General features: G+C 43.6%; 1 protein-coding gene across 5 annotated transcripts in view; it reads left to right on the forward strand.

Annotated features, from left to right (window-relative positions):
* Vps8 (VPS8 subunit of CORVET complex) overlaps window positions 1-22,718 on the forward strand; it is a 212,540-nt gene that overhangs the window by 110,909 nt on the left and 78,913 nt on the right. For all 5 annotated transcript variants that reach the window (XM_029470466.1, XM_021184755.2, XM_029470467.1 and 2 more), the window contains 3 exons: window positions 3,867-3,956; window positions 7,642-7,688; window positions 17,679-17,826. In XM_029470466.1, coding sequence (XP_029326326.1) covers window positions 3,867-3,956; window positions 7,642-7,688; window positions 17,679-17,826 — 285 coding nt within the window. The remainder of the gene's footprint in view (window positions 1-3,866; window positions 3,957-7,641; window positions 7,689-17,678; window positions 17,827-22,718) is intronic.

A 22,718-nucleotide genomic window follows, 5' to 3' on the forward strand; every position in this document is an offset into this window, starting at 1 on the left:
GACACCAGTCACGGTGTATTGGGCCGTCCTGTATCAATTAGCAATTAAGAAATTGCCTCATAGACATACTCAAGGAATAATCTGACAGGTAGTTCTTGGTTGAGTTCCCCACTTCCTAAGCATCTCAAGTTGACAGCCAAGATGAGCTGTCATGAGCTCACGCAAGCCTTGTCAGCGGGGCATATAAATGCATCATGGTTAAACAACAACTTTCCTTTTTTGGCTTATACTCAAGATCTCATGTTAATATTAACACCACAGGATAAAACACAATCCCAGCAGTGTGAAAGTCCAAAATGTCACTAAAAGATCCCAGTCCCTCTGCAGCCTCACGATTCAGGCCTCCATCACCCACACTGCTTTCAGCATCCTTGTCTCCCAGCTCCCTCAGAGCAGCTCATGCAGTGGAGCCCTTAATGGCTTTTCCAGCCCAGAGTTCCAAAATCATTTGCCTTCCACTCACAAAGCAATGCAGCAGTTTGTTAATGCAGCAATCCACACTCTAGCACCAGCTTCTGCTCTAGTTACTTCTGACACTGAGCTCAGGAAGGCGCTGATTAGAAGCTGCTTAGGAGAAGGAGAGACTTACCTGACTTACACCATTAAAGGGGCAAGGCAGGAATGGAACCAGATACTGCATAGGGACAGGCTTACCAGCTTGCTGCCACTGGCCTGCAGCCCAGGCACACCTCCAATGGGTGGCACCTTCCACAGTGGGCTGGACCCTCCTATATCAATCAGCAATTAAGAAAATGGCCCCTTAAACATGTCCTTGGGACAAGCTGATGAAGACAGTTCTTCAACTGCGGTTTCCTCTTCTTCCCAGGCATGTCAGGTTGACAATTAAGATCAGCCTTCAGTTTTAAGGGAAAGCTGTTCTGGAAATAGTAATGTAGGCTGGCAGTTATTGCTTCAGAACACGGAACACATCATTCACTGTCCTCTTGGATTTTAGTGTTTCTGCAGCATTGGGATGGCTTTGCCTTTATGTATGACTTTGTACTCACCTCCTGATTTTCCAGTATTTTTTTGTACAGAACATTACAGTATAATTTGGTGAAGTCCTCTGGTCTTACCTGTTTAGCATTCTGAATGTTTTCTGTATGTGGATGGCTATCTTTGTCCCTGGATTTCAGAAAATTCTACTATGATTAAATATATTATTTAGAGATTTATTTTATGTACATGAACATTTTGCTTGCATGCATATAAGTGTTCCGCGTGCATGCCTAGTTTTCACAGAGGTCAGAAGAAGGCATTAGGTACCCTGGAACCGGAGTTACATGTGGTTACTGGGAGCTCAGTGCAGTTTTCTTCAAGAGCAATGGACTGCTGAGCCATCTCTCTAGCGCCCCCTGCTATAACTATTGAACACAACCTCTCTCTCTCTCTCTCTCTCTCTCTCTCTCTCTCTCTCTCTCTGTGTGTGTGTGTGTGTGTTTGTGCTGTNCTCTCTCTCTCTCTCTCTCTCTGTGTGTGTGTGTGTGTGTGTGCCGTGCACTCACAGTTATATAGTCCAGAGGTCCATCTGGGTGTGTTTTTCTCAGTCTCCCACCCACCACCTTGCTTTTTTGAGACAGAATTTCTCATTGTACCTTGTCTTAGTTACTGCTGTGAACAGACACCACAACCAAGGTAACTCTTATAAGGACAACATTTAATTGGGGCTGGCTTACAGCTTCAGCGATTCAGTCCATTATCATCAAGGTAGTTATGGTGCAAGAGGAGCTGAGAGTTCTACATCTTCATCTGAAGGCCACTAGGAGAAGACTGGCTTCCACAAGCTCACTCTCACAATGATACAGTGACTTCCTCCAACAAGGCCACACCTCTAAATAGTGCCACTCCCTGGACCAAGCCTATTCAAACCACCACACACCTAAAGCTTGCCAGTTGGCTAGACTGCAATATAAGAGCCTCCCAGGATCTGTCTGTATTTGTGTCAGCCCATGCTCTGGGGTTGGAGAAGTTGCTGTACCTGGCTTTTATGTGGGTGCTAGGCACCCATGATCAGGTTCTCACACTTCAGTGGATACCAACTGCTTGCTTCCTTTGTCTTTGTCTTTACATTTATGCTGTGGTCTGCAGGTTTTTAATGGTGTCCTGTAGCTCTATCATGCTCTATTCCCACTTTGTTACTTTATTTGTGTTGCTGTCTGAATGTTTTAAATCATCCCCATCTTCAGGCCCTGAGATGGTCTTCTTACTTGATCCTTTTGTGAGGCTTTCTACTGAGTTTTTAATTTGGTTTGTTGAGCTTTTTGTTTGTAAAGTTTTTATTTGATTTCAGTATTCATTACCATTGGATTCCTCATTCATGTCCTGTACCATCTTCTTTGTTTCATTCCCCTCTTTATTTGTATTGCTTTTTAAAAAATTCACTCAAGAATTTGTGTTGTTGGATTTCATTGACTGTTCTTAGGGTCACTCTTTTGAATTCTTTGTTATTGTATCTCACGCAGTCTCACTGGAATGCACTGCTGTGGGGTTGGTATACTGTGCTTTCTGCTCCAGACTTGGTCTTTGCTTTTATCTATGTTTTAGCTATGTTTGGGCAGGGTGTTCCCACAGAGAAAGGCAGAAACTGAAAGGCTCAGTTCTAGTTGCTTCCTACTTCTGTAGTAAACAACACAACCAAAGCAGCTGGAGAGGAAAGGCCTTATTTACTCTCGCACATAATTCACCACTAAGGGAATGCAGGGCAGGAGTTGAAGGCAGGAATGTGGAAATAGAAAGTGAACAGAAACCATGGAGGAATGCTGGTTAGTGGCTGCTGGGCTTTGGTTTATGCTCAGCTTGCTTGTTTCCTTCTTTCCTTCCTTCCTTCCTTCTTTCCTTCCTTCCTTCCTTCCTTCCTTCCTTCCTTCCTTCCGTCCGTCCGTCCGTCCGTCCGTCCTTTTTCTGAGATTTTATTTGTACCTATTTTTTGTGTATGTGCAGTGTCTGAGGAGGCCAGAAGAGGGCATCAGGTCCTTTAGGACTGGATTTTCAGATGGCTGGGAGCTGTCATGTGGGTGCTTGGAATTAAAAGCAAGTCTCCTGGAAGAGCAGCCATCTCTTTAACTGCTGAGCCATCTCTTTAGCTCCTTAGCTAGCTTTCTTATACAGCCCAGGCCCTCCAGTCTAGATACCATGCCACCCACGATGGACTGGAGTCTCTCACATCAGGCATCGATTTTAAAAATGCCCCCCAGTCAAGCCTGCAGATTATTAGTCTGATCTAGGCAGTTCCTCAGTTGAGTGTCCCTCTTTCCTGGTGTCTCCAGTTTTGGTCAAACTGATAATAAAAACCAAGCAGTGCAGGCAGAAGTGTTGAGTGATCCCAAAAAGGAGAGCTTCAATAAGAAGAGTAGCCAGGAGCAGGAAGCTCAAGGAGACTCATGTGGGAATCTTAGCTTTGACCAATGTGGATCCTATTAAAAATGGGCAATTATCAGTGGGTAAGACGTTAGTGTCGTCAAGACTTAGCTTGATTTCCACAAATACTTCACCCTGCAACAGAGGTGAAGCTAGGATTTTAGCTAAAGAAATCAAAACAGGACTCTCTCATTTCTTGAAGCTCAAGCATGAAACTCTTTGACAGGGAACTTGGGGGCATTTACTCCCTTGTTATCCATAGCTCTCATGTCCAGAATCCAGAATCCCATAAAGCTTATTCTGTCTAGAAATTCTAGAGAGGTTAAAAAACACCCTTAATTCTGATTTGTAGTATTGGACCATTCTAACTTTGCTAATTGTTAATCTAAAGCCTAAAGCAGGGACTCTTGAAGTACACTGTGGAGGCTCATGACAGTACCAAGCCTCATGTCTACGGATAGCCCATTAAGTGCAGCACGTGAAACGGCTGTCTTTTCTGCTGACTACAGGAACTTGTGTCCCTGAAGCCCTGCAAAGCCGCAGAGCTGGTGGCTACTCACTTTTCTGAGCAGATCGAAGTGGTCATTGCACAGCTTCAGGTAAGGGCTGTGAACACGTAATGGGAGGGCACCAGGATCTGAGGACTTCTGGTTACATGTATCGCCTACATTCAGAGTTCCAATTAAATGTCGTGTGGTGGTGGTGGTGGTGAGTGTGTGTGGGTGTGTGTATGTTAGATGTGTGTGCACACTGCCTATGTGGTTTATGTACTGTGTTTGTGTGGTATGTTTATGTTGTGTGCATTCTGTGCCTGTGTTGTGAGGGGATGTGGATGGGAGGAGCTGTGCATTAATCTCTGAGTACTGAGATGTGGGAGTGGATTGTTGGATAACAAATCCTGATATTAAGGGAACGGCTCTGAGACTCTAACCTACACTGCTTTAGAAACCATAAGCCATAGAAGAGCCTCCTGTTTTCTTTGGCTATAAGATCCACAACCCTATTCTGCTGACAGCTTATCTTACTTAAACAGACCTTTGTCCCCTTCAAATTGAGTCCATGGTCATGTTTTAGATTTTCCCAAGGAACAGCTTCTCTAGCTGTGGCTGTGTGCATGGTGAATGCTGAGAAGCTCTGGAAGAAGTGTGGTGTGAGGGCCTACTGTTCCTCATAGTTTATCACCACAGTACCGGTGGCCAGAGGAGAGAGCTAGGCAGCTGGACAACACGAGGGGTGTGAAGTACACCCCACAGCCCTCGAGTCCAACAGCAGAGGTAGGGATGAGGATTCACTCATTTAGGCCCTTGTGGCTCCACTCTGTACCAGAACACTTAGGGTTAGGCTCCATGGAGCACACTTAGGGCACTGCAGTATAATGCTACCGAGCTGAACTACCCTTACGTAAAAGGGACCATGGGGACGAGAGAAGAGTGATGGCGAGAGAACAGTTCCCAGAGCTGCCAGAGCCACGACGGGTGTCATATTTGCAGGCAGAACTGGGAAAGGCTTTCCAGAAGGAGAGGCACTGGTATGGAAAGACGTAGAGACTCCGGGTTCAGAGTGTGGGCAGGTCTGTGGGAGACAAGAGATAGTTGATGCGGTGGAGGGAGGAGGCAGCATTGGTGCAGTGACAAGCAGTTTTAAAAGGGTGCATTAAGATATAGAGCCCACCGTATCCAGGGATCCATCCCATAATCAGCTTCTAAACGCTGACACCATTGCATACACTAGCAAGATTTTGCTGAAAGGACCCAAATATAGCTGTCTCTTGTGAGACGATGCTGGGGCCTAGCAAACACAGGAGTGGATGTTCACAGTCAGCTATTGGATGTATCACAGGGCTCCCAATGGAGAAGCTAGAGAAAGTACCCAAGGAGCTAAAGGGATCTGCAACCCTATTGTTGGAACAACATGATGTACTAACCAGAACCCCGGAGCTCTTGTCTCTAGCTGCATATGTATCGAAAGATGGCCTAGTCGGCCATCAATGGAAAGAGAGGCCCATTGGACTTGCAAACTTTACATGCCCCAATATAGGGGAATGCCAGGGCCAAAAGAATGGGAATGGGTGGGTAGGGAAGTGGGGGGCGCTATGGGGGACTTTTGGGATAGCATTGGAAATGTAATTGAGGAAAATATGTAATAAAAATATTAAAAATCAAAAAAATAAATAAATAAATACTACTGAAATTGGAACAAAAAAAATATATATAGAGAGCCCAGAAAATATACATGGGGCTTGAGCTGATTTTATTACATCTATATTTCTCTGTGTTTGAGAATTACCAGTGTTTTAAGCAAAGGATGTTAACACTAGATCTCTTTTATGGAAAACTTTGGCAAAGAACACAAATGGAGCCATAACCACTTGAAAGGCAGAAGGGCAAAAAAGGTGGTAACCAGGACAAAGCCAGCAGCAGTGGCCGATATGGGCTCCAAATGATTCTGCGTACCTAGAGAGAAACTCAGTAAGGTGGGAAAATTTTAAGTGGTTCCTAGGTTATCCAATATTAGATCTACTAACTAGCTCAGAGAATTAGTAGGTGAATTGAATTTATGGCCATCCATTAATTCATTCAGTGTTTATGCTGTGGGACCAGAAACATCAAATGCAGAGGATAACATACAAAAACAGAAATGGAAGCGAGGAAAACTTGGGTGTGATCTCTGCTCAGAAGGACAAAGACAGACCAGGCAAATGGCAGTTGCAGAAGAATTGGGTTAAAATGATGATGGATTCCATGGAGGATCCGTGGCCAGGCTCTGGGAATAGTAACTGGGCCAGAATGATGCTGGGGCCTGGGGAAGGGCACATGGCCGAATGCTTCTGCTCACACCACCTCAAACCCAGGACCCCTCTTCTCTTTAGAAATCGCTTCTACTAAACCTCCCTTGTTCTGGTGCTTCTGGGATTATCTTTAAAAGTGTAAGATTAACAATGAACAACTATTTCTACCTCCTCCTGTAGTAAGAGTCAGAGAAGCCTGTTGAAGGAGTATCATTGAATGGTCAAATAAGTAAAATCTGGGCATAATGGAGTTTTTTTTAAGTGACTGATTGGTTTGTTTGAGTTCTACACAGTTCTTTCAAAGACATTGTATGTCTGCTAGGCTTCAGTGGTTGTATAAACCCCACACTGATCTTACGGACTTCCTTTACTTTTAATGCAATTTGCTCCTGAATAATAGTTCCCAGGGCTCTTGGAAGGAAACTCAAGTCATAACCAGGAGGAAAGGCATGCAAAACAAAAGGAAGCAGCATAGAGAAGACAGGATATGAAGGCTGATAGTAACTAATGACTATACATGGGCCAGTCTTTAAAAAAACCAGCATGTATTTCTGTACTTTCATATGTGTTTGTATATACACACACACACGACTAAGTGTGTGCGCGTGTGTGTGTGTGTGTGTGTGTGTGTGTGTGTGTGTGTGTTCCTGTCCCTTTTCAGTGTGAGATCAAACCTTAGGTCTTGTGCATGCTACACAAGGATTCCATCTCTGTGCTATATCCCTAGCCATAAATAGATTTAAAAATCATATTCAAAACTATACTATTCTTTTCACATGGACTGTCCCCTGCTTGATACAGAAGAAATTTGAATACATAGAAAAAAATGCTCATTTTTGCCTAGGCTTCTTAAGAACCTAGCAACTATATTTATGAGCTATAAGAAACTTTATCTCATTTAATTGTCACTACTTTTGACAAATGCAGAAAAGATACAGCTGGGGTTCAGTGGAGTGGGTGGAGTTGTTTTGTTTCCACATAAGGCAACTGAACACTAAGGATTACATGGTCATATTGCTAATGAATGCTGGGAATAGAATCCAGACTTTGTGCTGACGGCTAACCCTTTGCAGTTGTGGTTGATGCTGTTGCAGAGATAAAGAGTGGAGTTTTTGGAGGTAGTTGTTAATTTGAACCTTAAGTAAGCCTCAACTCTCCCCAGTATTAACTGTCTCACAGCAGGCCCTTGTGAGAGGATGAGGACAGTTGAGTCAGCCTGAGACTCCCTCTGCAGCCCAGGTCCCTGTCAACAACACGGATCTAAGCATTGGCCACTTGAGTAACACTTGTGCTGGGGCCAACTTTCTTGGGAAGGGTCTGAAGTAACAGGGTGTGTGAAGGGTGTTGGAACTGTTGAGTTTGCAGCACTGAGGTGTGTACAGAGGCCCCATGGAAACACGAGCACCTGCTTTGAAGGGCCAGACTAGACTAGTTCTTTAGCATTGCACAATCTTGGAAATTTGATATTTAATTGTGCTTTTTATTTTTCTATTCAGAACCAGCTTTTGCTTTTCAAATTTTTGAGGAGTCTTCTTGATCCAAGGTATGTTAATAAACTTTGGCTTTCATAATACACTCATGGAAGGATGGAAAGAAACTAGAGTTAAGATACTGGCCTTTGGTATCCAAATGGTAGATTAGCTCTTTTTATTTTTAATGGAAGAAGGAGTGATTATTAAACAATAAATCATCCATGTACTGAAAGAAGGTGTGAGGTAGAACTTTTCTTTCTGTTCAGACATAAGCATATCTGAGATAAATTCCCACGGGTGTAAATAAAGCTCTATATGCAGACTGTCCCCTTCAGGAAGGACCCGTCCTATCCTAGGTTCCCCTGGCCTAGTCCTGTGTAAATGGCGTAAACACCTAGTTTCTAGCTCATCTGCCAATTTATTAACTCTCACTCAATATGCTCAGTTTATATTAACTTTTTGGTAGAGTAAGAAGATAAATCCAAATGAGATTTTTAGTTGCTGATCTAAGTCTAATGAAGCAGACTCCAGGAGATGATGGAGTTAGCAACAATGAATGAAGCAGACTCCTGGAGATGATGGAGTTAGCAGTGGATATGTGAGCAAATCAGGTCCACATGGAGATCCTGAAGTTTAATTGTGACTATGTGGAGGACCTGGGAGTTGAGTGTACTGATGTATAACATTCTCTAAATTGTTCTCTTGAGTTGTGTGCTGGTTACATCAGGCATTTTATGCATATCTAAAGCACTGTAAGCACACCCCTTGTACCTCACTTCCTTCTTTCATTAGCTCCTCTGGGCCTAGGACAGTGTTGTTTCTACTTTCCTGTCGTCTGAATGTACATGATTTTATGCAGCTATCCAAGTCTAGAACCTAGGAGTAAGAGAACAACACATGCCATATTTGTCTTTCTAAGGCTTAATTTGCTTCATAGGATGCTCTCCAGTTGCATTCACTTTCCAGCACACGACATGACCTGTTTTTCTTTGTATTGAGAAAATACCAGTGTGTATATAAACCATACTTCCTTATCCAGTCCTCTCTTAATAGACACCTGGATCGTTGTTTCCTTCTACCATGTGAATTCCAAAGATCTAACTCGGGTCAATAGGCTTGGCAGCAAGCACCCTTGCCCATTGAGCCACCTTGCCAGTCCTGCATCGGTTTTAAAGAAGGTTCAATGTGTCTGTAAGAAGAATGTATGTTTCCTGTCTATCAAGTGGAACATTCTATGCCCATGTTAAATCCGGTTGGTCTATGCTATAATTGAGATATGCTTTGTTTGGAAGACCTGTCTAGATTACGACAGTGGGGCTCATTCAGCAGTGAATTTCCTGGTCCTTGACTTTAATTGTCATTACAGTCAGGCTCACTTTATATTATATCCATTTAATTATTTATTCAATTCATTTATGTCATCTTGGCTTAACTTTGGTAGATCATACAGGTCTGTAGAAACTGGTCTTAGGTTTGCAAATTTTAGTAGAATACTAGCTTTAAACTATGTCCTAATGATTCTGAATCTTTTTGGTATTTTGTAATGTCTCTTTTTTTTGCCTCTAACTTTTATTAATAAGAATCATCTTCTCTTTTGGTTAGTTTGACTGAAAGTTTGTTGATTTAGTTGATTTTTTTAAATAACTAACTCTTTTTTTTTTATTGGTACTTAGCCTTTCTTCCCTACTTACTACTCCCAGGGCTTTAAGATGTACCATTATCTGAGACCCCTCTTCTTATGAACTTCCTTATGAGCAGTCTGATAATTTTATACATGCATACAGTGTGTTTTTGTCATATCTATCCCCCTTGAATCCCTTCCACAGCTGCTCCACCATGAATCCCTTCCCACCTCATGTTCCCTTGTCTGGTTTTCTTTTTCATTTTCTTTTTTAACTACTAAGTTCCATTTAATTCTGCCTCTGTATGCATAGGTATTGGGCCATCCATCCACTGGAGCACGGTCACTGTGCTAGGGCCCACTCCCTTGGAGAGAACTAATTCATCTTCTACCATCAGATGTCAGCCATTGGCTACTGTAAGCTCCTCAGCTGGGGGTTGGGGGCCTCATGAGCCCTTCTTTCCAGATCCGTGCTGATCTTGATCTTGATCTTGATCTTGTTCAGGCAGTGAGAGCTGCTGTGTTCCCGAGAGCAGCTGTCCTGTCACATCCAGAAGACACTGCTGTGCAGCAGTTTGCCCTGACCGCTGGCTTTGCCCTGTTCCTACAGCTCTTCTGCAGGTTTCCCTCAGCCGTTGGGTGTGGTTCAGATGTCCTGGTTACAGTCTGCACTCTGTTCTCATTCTTTCTTTCATCTGTTGGGAGTCTTTGTATTAACCACCATCCAAAAAATAAAACAAAACAAAAACCACAACTTCTCAGCTGAGGGACAAGAGCTGCACTAATCTGGGGATGAGCATAAGCATTTAAAAGGCAGGTGGATGCTATGTCCTTTTACTACAATAGTAATAGTTTTGTTTTGTTTCCCCTGAGCCTATGACCTGTACAAGTAGTTGGCCAGGCATAGCTGTGCACTAGGCCTTAAATCCAGTCTAAAAGCAGATGTGCACCCTGGAACCACTGCACCAATAAACAGCATCTTACAGTGATGCTCATTATTATAGCTCAAAGAATTCACTTCAGGGTAGCACCATTGATGCCTTTTCTCCCCAGTGGTCTGCACAGCATAGTAAAAACGAGGCAGCACGGAGGGAGCGTCCAGATCAGTACCAGCCTGATGTCTCACTGTGACCAGAGTGTGCCAGCAGTCTTTGGCAGTAGGGTTTCCAGATATTTTCCAATTGGCCTCAGAAAGTGAAAAGTTGACATTTGGGCTGGTTTCATTCATCTCTGGTGACTAGGCTACCATTGTATTGTAGCCCTTTAAAACACCTTGTAAGGTTTGAAAGCAGTTTCTCTTCTGTTCTACATACATTCTCTGGCATAATCTGGCAATATTAATTAAGAGAAAGGACAGACAAAATTGTCAACGTGCAAAAGAGGGACATCACAGCATGGAAGCCAATCACAGTAATGCTCAACACTACATAGAAAATGTAATCTCCAATCTCTGTAAAGAAGGAGAGAATGAGGGGCTTGGGGATTTAGCTCAGTGGTAGAGCGCTTACCTAGCAAGCGCAAGGCCCTGGGTTCAGTCCTCAACTCTGGGGGAAAAGAAGAAAAAAAAAAAAAAAGAAGGAAAGAATGACAAATGCAGGAGAGTTTTTAGAGAGATACTAAATTATTGGAGGGGGGGAGTAGAATTCAGTGGGATTCAAGATTATGTAATGATCTCAGACAAATTCTGGTCTTTAGAACAGACAGTGCTGTATTAAAGAACCAAATTAGACAGCAGCTTGTGACAAATGTCTGTCCAGTCTGTTCACTTTTCTTCCTGTGATGAGTTGGAAGGGTTGTCTCCTCTTTAGTAGACCTGGACTCACACTGCTGAGGAGAGGGTGTGCTAGCAGGGTGGGAATCTCAGCACTTCAGGGCACCTACCTTTGGACATTGTTCTCTAGGACCCCCAACCAAAGTATTACCTCTAGCCAGGAATGAGGAAAGCAGAGGTAGAAAACTGGGGAGATATGGGAGATGCCAGGAACAGATGAGTTTTACAAATAGACAGACAGCCTTCCCTTCATCTCTCTGAGAGCCAAGTCGAGAATGTTTTCTGCCTTTGTTTCTTCCTTTTCTGTTCTTAAGAAAACCCGTGGGCTGGAGAGATGGCCCAGTGGTTTAGAGCACTGACTGCTCTTCCAGAGGTCCTGGGTTCAGTTCCCAGCAACCATGGCGGCTCACAACCATCTGTAAGGGAATCCAATGGCCTCTTCTGGTGTGTCTGAAGACAGTGACAGTGTACTTATATACATAAAATAAATAAATCTAGAAAGAAAGAAAGAAAGAAAGAAAGAAAGAAAGAGAGAGAGAGAGACAGACAGAGAGAGAGAGAGGGAGGAAGGAAGGAAAGAAGACCTTTTAACCATTCCTTCATGAAATAACTCTCTATGTAAACATTCTGGAGAACAGGGAAAATAAACTATTTTGAGATGAAGGCAGCTTGCTTGTATATATCACCACAGAATGGCCTTTGGCCCAGTTAATTAGATCTTCATATATATCATATTCATATTCATTCAGATATATCTTATACATATTTGACTTACTACCACTTTGAGCTGTTTCTAATTGGAGTATACTATAAACAGCAATTTAAATGAATACATTATCTAGCTGAATTTTATATCTATCTTTCTTTACTCAAATCCTTTATCTTTACTATATAATGATTTTGTCATTAGACTTAAATGACCCACCAAGATACTAGTGTCACGTGGCATCTATACTTGGAAAGATAAGATAGTTGGAGGGGGTTAATCCTCCTGAAACAAGAGCTTTTCTACATGGAGGCACCAGCTTAGGAGAGAAAAGACCTGAATCCTCTTCCATTTCTCTCCCTGCCAGCTGCTGCCCAGAGCCCACTCCACCCCTCCCCCTGACTTCTGCTGGCCACCAGGTCCTCCAGGACTCCTCTGACAGACTAGCATCTATGCGGAGTGCATACTTAAAGGATACTGGTGGCCTTTGTGGGGACATGAGCTGTATGAAGTCTAGAGAGCATGCAAGAGAATTTATATTCAAAGCTCTTCCCCAGTGTGAATTTCCTGTAGATGTTGATTTGATTTTTGTTAATATCTTTGAGGGCTCTGAAATATATAATAGGAATTTTCTTGTAAGAAAACTCTCACATCAAATGGCATGTTGTATTTTTAAGTCTTCAATCAAGATAAAGTAAAACTGAACATGAATAACTTTGCCAAGCAGCAAAATATAGATTATGGAAATGCTTCTGGGTTGCCGTTGGAACTGTCAGTAATTCTATGGCTATCTTTGAAGGGACATCTGAAGATACCAATTCCCAATGTTGAAATGGGGAACATCAAAATTCAAAGTTAGAACATAATAGATGCTCTTGAACTTTTCCATACAAAATACAGTCCTCTGTAGTGAATCCCCAGTGGGAAAATGGTTGTCAGCATGGTCAGCCTTGTCTCCCCTTTGCTACTATATTGCTAGAAGCCCAGAATTGACATTTTAAACCTCTCTCCCTCCCCCTCCACCTCCCCCTCCTCCCCCATGCATGTGACCTATGTACATTTATTTCTGTATTCAGTACTTAGAGGGAGATTGCTTTGGTTACTTGTTTTCTAACGCAAACGTTTCCCTTCACTTTGTTTCTTAACAACTAGCTTTATCAACTTCTTAGTTCGTTTGGTAATGTCAGCTGAGGCCTGTTAAGCATTGGTGACTGACATGGAAGATGAAGTAGTGACTCCGACAGAGCCCTGGCATCAGGGAACGTACTCCCTCCCGCAGGGACAGACTGAAGAGCAGGCATGTGCTCCATCAGTGCTTTCACTTTCTGACCCACTGCCCTTCCATCTTCTCAGTTATACCTCACAGAATCATGCAGTCCTTAAGATGGACAAAGCCAGGCACGAGGGTACCTATCTGTAGTGTGGGCTACCTTGGAGGCCAGGGCAGGAGACTAACTTGACCCCACAGATTTGAGACCAGCCTGGGCCACCTTACCAGAGAACATATCAAAATAATCAATCATACTCTATAAATCCCCCTCTCTGAGCGTTTCTCTTCAATATGAGACCCCCTTACGTGCATATCCTCTCCCACGTGGCCTTCTGAACGCCCGTTTCCACCCTCAGCAAGCAAAGCATGACACCTGTCGCCCTCCTCTCTCACAGCTCTTTCTGCTCCCACCACCCACTGCAAAATCCTTGTATCTACAGGGTGTCCTTGACCTGGCCTGGCCCATCTGTCCAGCGTCCTGGGCATCCTTCCATTTGTTCCTTTTTCCTCTTGAACAGTACTTTCCCTTAGCAGCACTGTGCAGCTCAAAGGATGGGCTGTTTGTATCCCTCTTTGTGTCAGCGTCCTCTTTCTTCACGCTGTTTTCTTGAACACAGCTCACCCACATGTAGGTAAACGCTATAAAGATGGCTTTGTATACATGTGTTTTCATTAGATTTCTGTTTTAGAAAATATTTTTAAAATGATTGATCGAAAACTATCCATCTTAGCATTCATAATAGAAACAGCTATTCTAAACAGGAAACAGGGAAAATGCCAGTTAAACACTTGTAAGGCCAATTGAATCCAAATCAGCTGTGAATCAGCAAGCACAGCAGCATAAAGGAAGACAGAGGAAGATGTGCATTAACAGTGCACATTGATCAGAGGAGAACATGGGCGTTGATATGTTAAAATAGTGACTTGCATCTGGACGTACCACACCAGGCCAAAGCGGTTCCATGTGGAAGAGGTTTATTAGAGACGAAGAAGGGAAATAGAGGAAGACAGAAGAAAAAGGGGTCCAAGGTGGGAAGGGTCTGTCTTTTATTTAGGCTGTGCCATAACCTGTTTGAAGGTATGTGTGGGAAGTGGACTCTGGGAAAGGTATTCAGTTGTCATAGCAACAAGTGTAACCTATGTGTGTCATTCCTGCGTTTGGAGCCAATCTGCAAAACTGGTTTTTCGATACAAACAGGCATGGCCAACCAACTGCCCTTTGCTCTCATGAGTTAAGAGCTGAAGCTTGCTTGGCACCCCTGGAGGCTTTGCCCTTTGCGCTGCACATGTCTGACACCATGACAGCTGGCATGTTAATGCCACATACTGAAGTTCCATAAATTTTGCTGTTTTAACCCTCCTTGCAAATATTCCTGTTTCTCCATTTTGCAGTGATCCTGTTTCTCCATTTTGCAGTGAAAAGGGCTCATTAAGATTCTGTTCTTCTGCTGTGAGAAGACTCTGTCGTCTTTGCTCTTGTTCCTCTTCTGCCTGTCCATCACTTGTTTTCTGCCTTGCCTGGTTTTAATTGGATAGTTTATATCAATCCATAAAGCAAAACCAAAACCTGGATGTATGATGTGGCTCCACAAGTAAAGGCGCCTGCTCCCAAGACTGATAAACCTGAATTCGGTCCCTAGAACTCATGTCAAAGGGGAGAGTTCCACAGGTTATGACCTGACCACTCCTCTCAGATACACACACACACACACACACACACACACACACACACACACAGAAATAAGTAAATAAATGTAAAACATTGTTTAAAGAAGAAAAGCCCTTTCTAGTGGCTGCCCTTTATTAGCAAGCTCTGCTTTCAGAGATGGGAGTCTAAGTACAAGCAGCACTACAGGAGCCTGTGGGCATCATTAGTCAGCCATTCCTTCCTGCGCCTGATCGATCCACACGGTACTCACTGACGTGGGCTGTCTGCACTGCTGCTCTTCTGAGTCGGGCACTGTCTGATAGAATGTGTCCTGTCCCCAGTGTCCTCTCCCCTTTATAGATACAGGCTCTGACCTGTGTCCACCTGCTTTCTGAAGAGCTTCCTTCAGCATTTCTTGTAGAGCAGACGTGTCAGCAACATATTCTCTCAATTTTTCTTTGTCTGGGGAAATATTTCCCTTTCAGCCTTTAAGGCAAGTTTGCTGAATTACAGAATTTCCAGTTGTTGTTGCTTTTCCTTCAGCAGTTTAAACACTGCTTCCCCAGCTTGAAGAGAGCTGATGAGCCTTTTCTCCCACCTGCATCCCTCAGGTTTTCCCGCTGGCCTCCCCTCTGCTAGGTGCCGTCTGGTGCTCCATGGTTTACCGTGCATTATTAATTTTGGAAAATTCAGTTACAATTTATTTTTTCATATGTTCTTTTCCCTCTGACAGTTCCATTATGTGTATGTATTCTTCGGGGCCTTACTATAATTCTTGGATATTCTGTTCTTTTTTTCCTTCATTTACCTTTTAGCAAATGAACTTTGGAGATGTCTGTGAACATCAAGAGAAGTTTTCCAGATTCTGCCCTCAGCTGTGTGCGTCTAGGCTGTTGATAAGCACACCAGAGGCTGTCTTCATTTCTGTCTTATGTTTCTCTCTTGGTTTTTATGTATCTTCGATGTGTTTGTCTGCCTGCATTATTCTCTCCCTGCTTGCCCACCTTTCCTCTCAGAGCTTTCAGTGTGTGTTAGTTCACACCCCAGCATCAGTGTGTGTGTGTTAGTTCACACCCCAGCATCAGTGTGTGTGTGTTAGTTCACACCCCAGCATCAGTCAGTATGTTAGTTCACACCCCAGCATCTGTTAGTTCACACCCCAGCATCAGTGTGTGTGTGTGTTAGTTCACACCCCAGCATCTGTGTGTTTGTTAGTTCATACCCCAGCATCTGTGTGTTTGTTAATTCTCACCCCAGCATCCGTGTGTTAGTTCACACCCCAGCATCAGTGTGTGTGTGTTAGTTCACACCCCAGCATCAGTGTGTGTGTGTTAGTTCACACCCCAGCATCAGTGTGTGTGTTAGTTCACACCCCAGCATCAGTGTGTATGTGTGTGTTAGTTCACACCCCAGCATCAGTGTGTATGTGTTAGTTCACACCCCAGCATCTGTGTGTGTGTTAGTTCACACCCCAGCATCAGTGTGTGTGTTAGTTCACAACCCAGCATCAGTGTGTGTGTTAGTTCACACCCCAGCATCTCTGTTGTCTGCTTCTGCTGCTTGCTGTATCTTTTCAAACCACATTGTCTCCTAATATGTCTTATCATTTTGGGGGTGAAAGCTAGACATCTCTATGCAAAAGAAACTGGAGTAAATAGACTTTCAAATTTGGGGTTTTATGTTCATCTGGATAAGAGTCTGTGTTTACTGTTTGCTGTAGTGTCTCAGACTGGAATCTTTCCCCAGCCCCCAGCTCCCAGTCCCCAGGCCCCCTTCCCGTGCATTTCCCTAGAGACTGCTTCTTGAGGAAAGTTCAAGACACTGGTTTCCCTATCCTGTTACCTTGTTTCTGTGAAATGGCCTGTTGGTGGGAGTGTGATTGTCATTTCGCTTTTAGCCTCTGAGCTTCTGTCCTCAGCATCTTCAGAGTGTCAGCCTTCCTAGAACCATCCTTGAGACAGGAAGGCTGGATTGGCTGTTGTGCTTCTTGGCATCCATTGGGCACTGGGGAACCCTCAGTAGCAGTGTGCCAGTTTGCTAGCAGTGTTAACAAATGAGAACTTCAGCTGCAGACACTTCTGTCTCACAGCTTGAGGTATTAGGACTCACATGTCATGAGGCAGTGAGTGTGATGTAGTCCTGTCCATCGTGGTCGGCCTGTTGAGAAGAGCGAACTGTGTACATTTGGAAGCATCTGCTTCTCTCCCCTCCTGCTTTCAACAAGAGGGGAGTTTTCAGTGTCCTTCATAGTGAGAACCAATGAGCCTCCTGCAGGTAAACTTCGAGGCAGAGGAACTCTTGATGCTTGAACCCACACACAATACTCCTCCAGCAGTTGTCACTTACAGTGTCTTGTTTTCCTGAGCTATCAATGCAGGAGTGTAAATGAATCCATTGGGGCTGGGATCCCTACCATCTTTTGGTCTCTGCATTGTGTCCATTTGTGGTTTTTCTCTGGTGTCTCCATTTGTTATGAAGCTTTTGTGATGAGGGGTGGGAGCTACACTTACCTGAGATGCAGAATGTAGTAGGAGTCAGGCAGCCTTGCAGAGTGCCAGCTTGCTTTGTATGATCAAGGGTGACACTGCCCCCATGGGATGGGCCTACCACATTAATCATTATTCAAGAAAATGACCAGGCCAGTCTGGTAGAGGCATTTTCTCAGTTGACTTCCCAAAAGACTGTTAAATTAATGAAAAAGTAGCCAGTGAGTGGTGTCATTGGAGCTGGAAGGGGAAGCATGCCCAGGGCTCTTGCTAAGACTAGAGGTCATTCGTTACTATAGCAACTCATCGTCCTCGTTGTTTAAACTCAGTTAGGTCTTACTTCTTTTAGGACAAAGTATAACTTCTGCTTATTATTCCATGTGATCTGAGACCTATTCCATGCCTCTGATGTATGGTATAGTTCAGTTGAGTACTCAAAACACAATTGGCACTTTTATCTCTTCAAGGTGGTCTTGTTTCAGCATGATGTGCCTGTACCTGTACCCTTTATTTATAGGTGTGCTCAGCAGGGCTTTATTCTGTTTCCTTTTGCTTTCAGGGAAGGTGTTCATGTCAATCAGGAGTTGCTGCAGATCCCGCCTCACATTACAGAGCAGTTCATTGAGCTGCTGTGCCAGTTCAGTCCTGACCAAGTCATACAGACACTGCAGGTCCTTGAGTGCTACCGGCTGGAGGAAACGATTCAGGTAAGGCAGCTGCACACACAGCCAAGTGTGACTTTTTCCTGAAGTCTCCTCTTCTTCGTGGGCACAGGGAAACCCAGGTGTGAAGTTCCTTACAGGAGCTGGGAGTAGTGAGTGCCAGTGCCCAAGGTGGAGTGGACATTGCCATAGTCAGCTGCTTTCACACAGCTCTCACTGCCCCTGTAATGATCGAGTCAGGTTTTATAGAGATTCCAGCTGCAAAGTGAGCCTGGGAAAGGGAACTCAGCAAGTTCCTGATGCAAACAGTGCTGGCTAAGTAGTCCAGGTGTGCCACCGAGGGCAGACTAATAACCCAGCTGCTTCAGAGCACTCTTGACTTGATTTCCTTACTTGTTTTCTTCTGTACCCCCACCACATCTCTGTCTCTGTGTGTATGTGTGTGTGCGCGCATGTGGGCATGCATTGTGAAATCAGTATGCTTTCCCATTTAAAATTTAAGGATAACATTATGTCTTCTTCCCTTTGCTCTTAACAAATAGTAACCTGTATTTTCTGCATCCATTTTCTGAAGTGCCTCCATACTTTAAGAATGTTGAGTAATGAAATGTTTCAGGTGCTTAGGAATGTGCACAATATCAACTCTACATGTACCTACCAAGTAAATTTCACCTTACTTATTTTACAGATAAAGCGCCTTTGTCTGCCCTTTCTCCCCTCCCTTTCCCTCTGAGGTCACCATCAACCAAATGTTTGATGTGATGTTTGCCTTTCAACCCAGGGCTTATGCTTTTGAAACAGACAATAGTTTTATATGCTTTAGCATTTGTAGTAATGGTATAAGAAGGCACTTGTCCTATTGCCAGTTACTCTTGCTAGCTTTTATTTTTTTATTTTTTTATTATTTATTATTTATTTATTTTGGTTTTTTCAAGACAGGGTTTCTCTGTGTAGCCCTGGCTGTCCTGGAACTCACTCTGTAGACCAGGCTGGCCTCGAATTCAGAAACTCAGGCCTGCCTCTGCCTCCCGAGTGCTGGGATTAAAGGCGTGTACCACCATGCCCGGCCGCTAGTTTTTAATTAGCTGATCCTATGTTTGCCTGGTCCATCTTAATGGTGAGAGAGTTGTCTACCAAGGGAAATGTACCAGTTTGCTTTTTTTTTTTTTGTCTTTCCTGAAAAGTGTTTAGGGGCTTCTGGGATTCTTTGCTATAATTATCAGAGCTACAAGTGTGTATTCTTGTCCATATGCTCATATGCCTGTATATCTTCCTGCTGAAATGGACTTGCCCCAGGTATGGCCTAGCCTTTGATATCACATGACTTGTAAATATGCTGGGCTGCACTCAGAGGTGACCTGGGACACACATTGTCTGTACACCTCAGGTTGGCCATGCCTGCTGGAGTATCTTGGTGCTAATGTTTGCAGTATTCCTGCTTCTGTTCTCATGTGTCCAGTATTCCTGTGTGTTTCTGTTCTCATCAGTATTTTCATTCATATATATAACATTTCTCCATAGCTTTGAGGATTCCTAATTTTTTAAACCAATCAAAAGACATTTTCACGTAATATATTTAGTATGTTTCATTTTGATGGTATGATGGTGTCACTGGCTGGAATTCTCATCTGCGCCATTTTCTGGCTATGTTTACTCTGTCACTCACCTCTAAAAGTCCTGTCTGATTTCTGCACCCCTTGTTCTTCACCGACTGTGTACTAGAAGTGCTTCTTCATTCTGCTTTGGTATATCTTTAACATGGCTTTTACTTCCATTTTGATTTATTACTCTTCAGAAGTTTAAGCTTGTGTGTATATTGTTTCCATTCCTGTTTTAATGATACAAAAGGTCTCCCTTACAACTATAGTTTAACATCTTATATTTTGGGTTTTCATCCATCTGTATACTGATCAAAAGAAAGGCTTATCTCTTCCTCTATGCATGATGCTAAATGGCTGGTATTTATGATATTTTATCTTTTCCTCACTGATTATGAAAAATGATTACTTACTATCATTGTATATGTGTGTATACATGTATATATGTATACGTCTATGTATACATACATATACACACATCAATGCACACACATATATTTATATATGTATACACAAACTAATGTGCTGCAGTGCACATGTAGACACCAGAGACAGCCTTGAGCAGTTGTTCCTCTCCTTCCACTGTGGGATCTGGGGATTGAACTTGGGTCATCAGCTTTCAGCAGCACTTTTACCATCTCCCTGGCTCTCTGAGTAGGGTTTACTATTGCTGTGATGAAACACCATGACCTGGGAACCCTGGGAGGAAAGGGTTTATTCAGATTATGCTTCCTCATTCCTGTTTGTCACTGAAGTCAGGACAGGAACTCAGACAGGACAGGAACCTGGAGGCAGGAACTGATGCAGAGGCCATGGAGGGATGCTGCTTACCTGTGGCTTGCTCAGCCTGCTTTCTTTTTGGATATATATTTTATCTTTCTTAAAGATAAACAGAAGAGCCGGGCGTGGTGGCGCACGCCTTTAATCCCAGCACTCGGGAGGCAGAGGCAGGTGGATTTCTGAGTTCGAGGCCAGCCTGTCTACAGAGTGAGTTCCAGGACAGCCAAGGCTACACAGAGAAACCCTGTCTCAAAAAACCAAAAAAAAAAAAAATAATAATAATAATAAAAATAAAAACTAAATAAAAAATAAAGATAAACAGCCATGTTCTTGAAAACTGACAGAAATGTCTTCTTATCTACCTGCCTTTCCATTTCCATACAACACGCCAATTTTATAAGCCTTTATGTGAGAGAGGAGTTAGTTTCTGCATGCTGGCAAACCTGGTTGCCAGATTTATTCAAGTCAACCTGGTGCACCATGTAGGTTGCTAGCTTTGAAATTCACAATGATTCTGTAACTATAGCAAAGTGTACATCTTAAACAGTAACTATGTATTTATAAGACAGACTCCTTTAGAGTGATGCTGTGCTCTGAAATCTAACGAAATCTACTTGAGATCATCTGCAATCCTGATGCTGTCTAACAATTTGGTTCTAAAGCTTCACATTGTAGAAACAGACAAAAGAACGTCTGCCATTCAAAGAATTTTCTGAGTATTGCAGAACATCAGGAATTTGACAGAACTGAGAAGACACCTATGTGAGAAAACCACAGGGACCTGGGAGAGACTAGGGACACCTTGGGAAGACTGTAGAATGAATGTCAGCCTGCTTTCTTATAGACTCCAGGACCACCAGTTGAGGGATGGTACCATGCACAATGGGCTGGGCCCTCCCTATCAATCACTGATTAAGAAATTGCCCACCGGCTTGCCTACAGCTGGATCTCATGATTCCCTCCTCTCAGAGGTTCCAGCCTGTGTCGAGTTGACATCAAACCATCCAGCACGCTGTCTTTATTGACTGAACACCATGCTTTGTTCCATTAAACTCTACACACTCAGACCTGCTGTGGGTCTCTTCTTTCCTCTTTTGTCTTTCACTGTGTACCCACCACATACTTTAGTCCATGGAGCTTCACAGGAAGGCTTATCGACTGGGGAAAGACTAGTCCCCTCCCTTTGTGATAATACTCTACCAGCTTCTCATTGCCACCAGCTCTGTGTCACTTAGGGATTACAATACCAACTTTCTTTCAAAACTGTGGAGCTTTGAGGGTGAAATGCATTGAGTTGCATCAATGAGGAAGAATGGACCGATCTGTGGTACCGATGATTCCCATTCAGAAATTTGCCTTTTAAAATGGCTCTGTGTCTCTTTATAACATTTCTATGAGGCTTGTTTTGTTTTGTTAAGTCACTGCATAGCCCCGGTTAGCCTGGAACTTGATATGTAGATCAGGCTGGTCTTGGAGTCACAGAGATTCTGCCTCTGTCTCCAGAGTGCTGTGATCATAAAGGTGTGCACCACCATGCCCTGACTCTAAGGGCACATTTGTTGTTTGCTGCTGTGACATTAGCAACCAACTAAATTCTTTTTCTATTCAAATTGTTTCTGTGTATTTTGTGACAGTAATTCTTTCTAAGAATAATAACAGTTTGGAAGTTTCTACAGCCCAGTCTAATACCTTGTTCTTAGGCATCTAGTTGCTCCAGTACACTGCAATTCTACAGCACAACAGAAGCCGTGCTGGTGTGCCTTCCATCCTGCTCCTGATTTAAAGGGACAAGGCACATACTTTGTAGTAGATATGGCGTTTATCTGTTGTTCCTTGGCTGGCAAGGAAGACACAACACGGTTGGATTCTTCTCAACAGCCTTTATTGCAGGAACGCCTTGATGCTGCTACGGGGACCCCGGGCAACCAGGGGTCTGCTTATATGCACCCCAGCACAGGGAAAGGCTTCGTGTCCTCCTGGGATAGGTTGAACCGCCGTCACCTAATTAGCATGTACTCACTCGTGAGGGGTTGGTGCCAGACTCGGGCTTACGCCTGCACAGTAGTGTTGTTTATGACAATGGCACACCGGAAACCGGCGCCATCTTAGAGTTGGCTTCCTACAGTAGATATTCTCTTAAGAAAGTTCTGTTCACATTTAGTTGGTTGGCTATGAAAGGGTGTTGGGTTTTACCAAATCATTTCACCAAATGACTTTCTACAGTTATTGAGACGTTCACAGTTTTCTTTGTTGATCTGTGTGGTGGTCAGTTTTGCTGGCTTTCAAATCACCTGGGAAATGAGTCTCTAGGCACACCTGTGGGGGGCGTCTTAGCCTCTGGGCACCTGTGAGGATTTCCTAGATTAGGCTAAGGTGACTTTAGAAAGAACTATCTGAACTCTGTTCAGGACCATTCATCCTGGAGTGTGCAAGTGGAGAGAGTAAGCCTTGCACTAGCAGGCCATCCTGGAAAGTGAGCCTTGCACTAGCAGGCCATCCTGGAAAGTGAGCCTTGCACTAGCAGGTCGTCCTGGAAAGTGAGCCTTGCACTAGCAGGCC

Source organism: Mus caroli, chromosome 16 (assembly GCF_900094665.2).
Source record: "Mus caroli chromosome 16, CAROLI_EIJ_v1.1, whole genome shotgun sequence".
Lineage (NCBI taxonomy): Eukaryota > Metazoa > Chordata > Mammalia > Rodentia > Muridae > Mus > Mus caroli.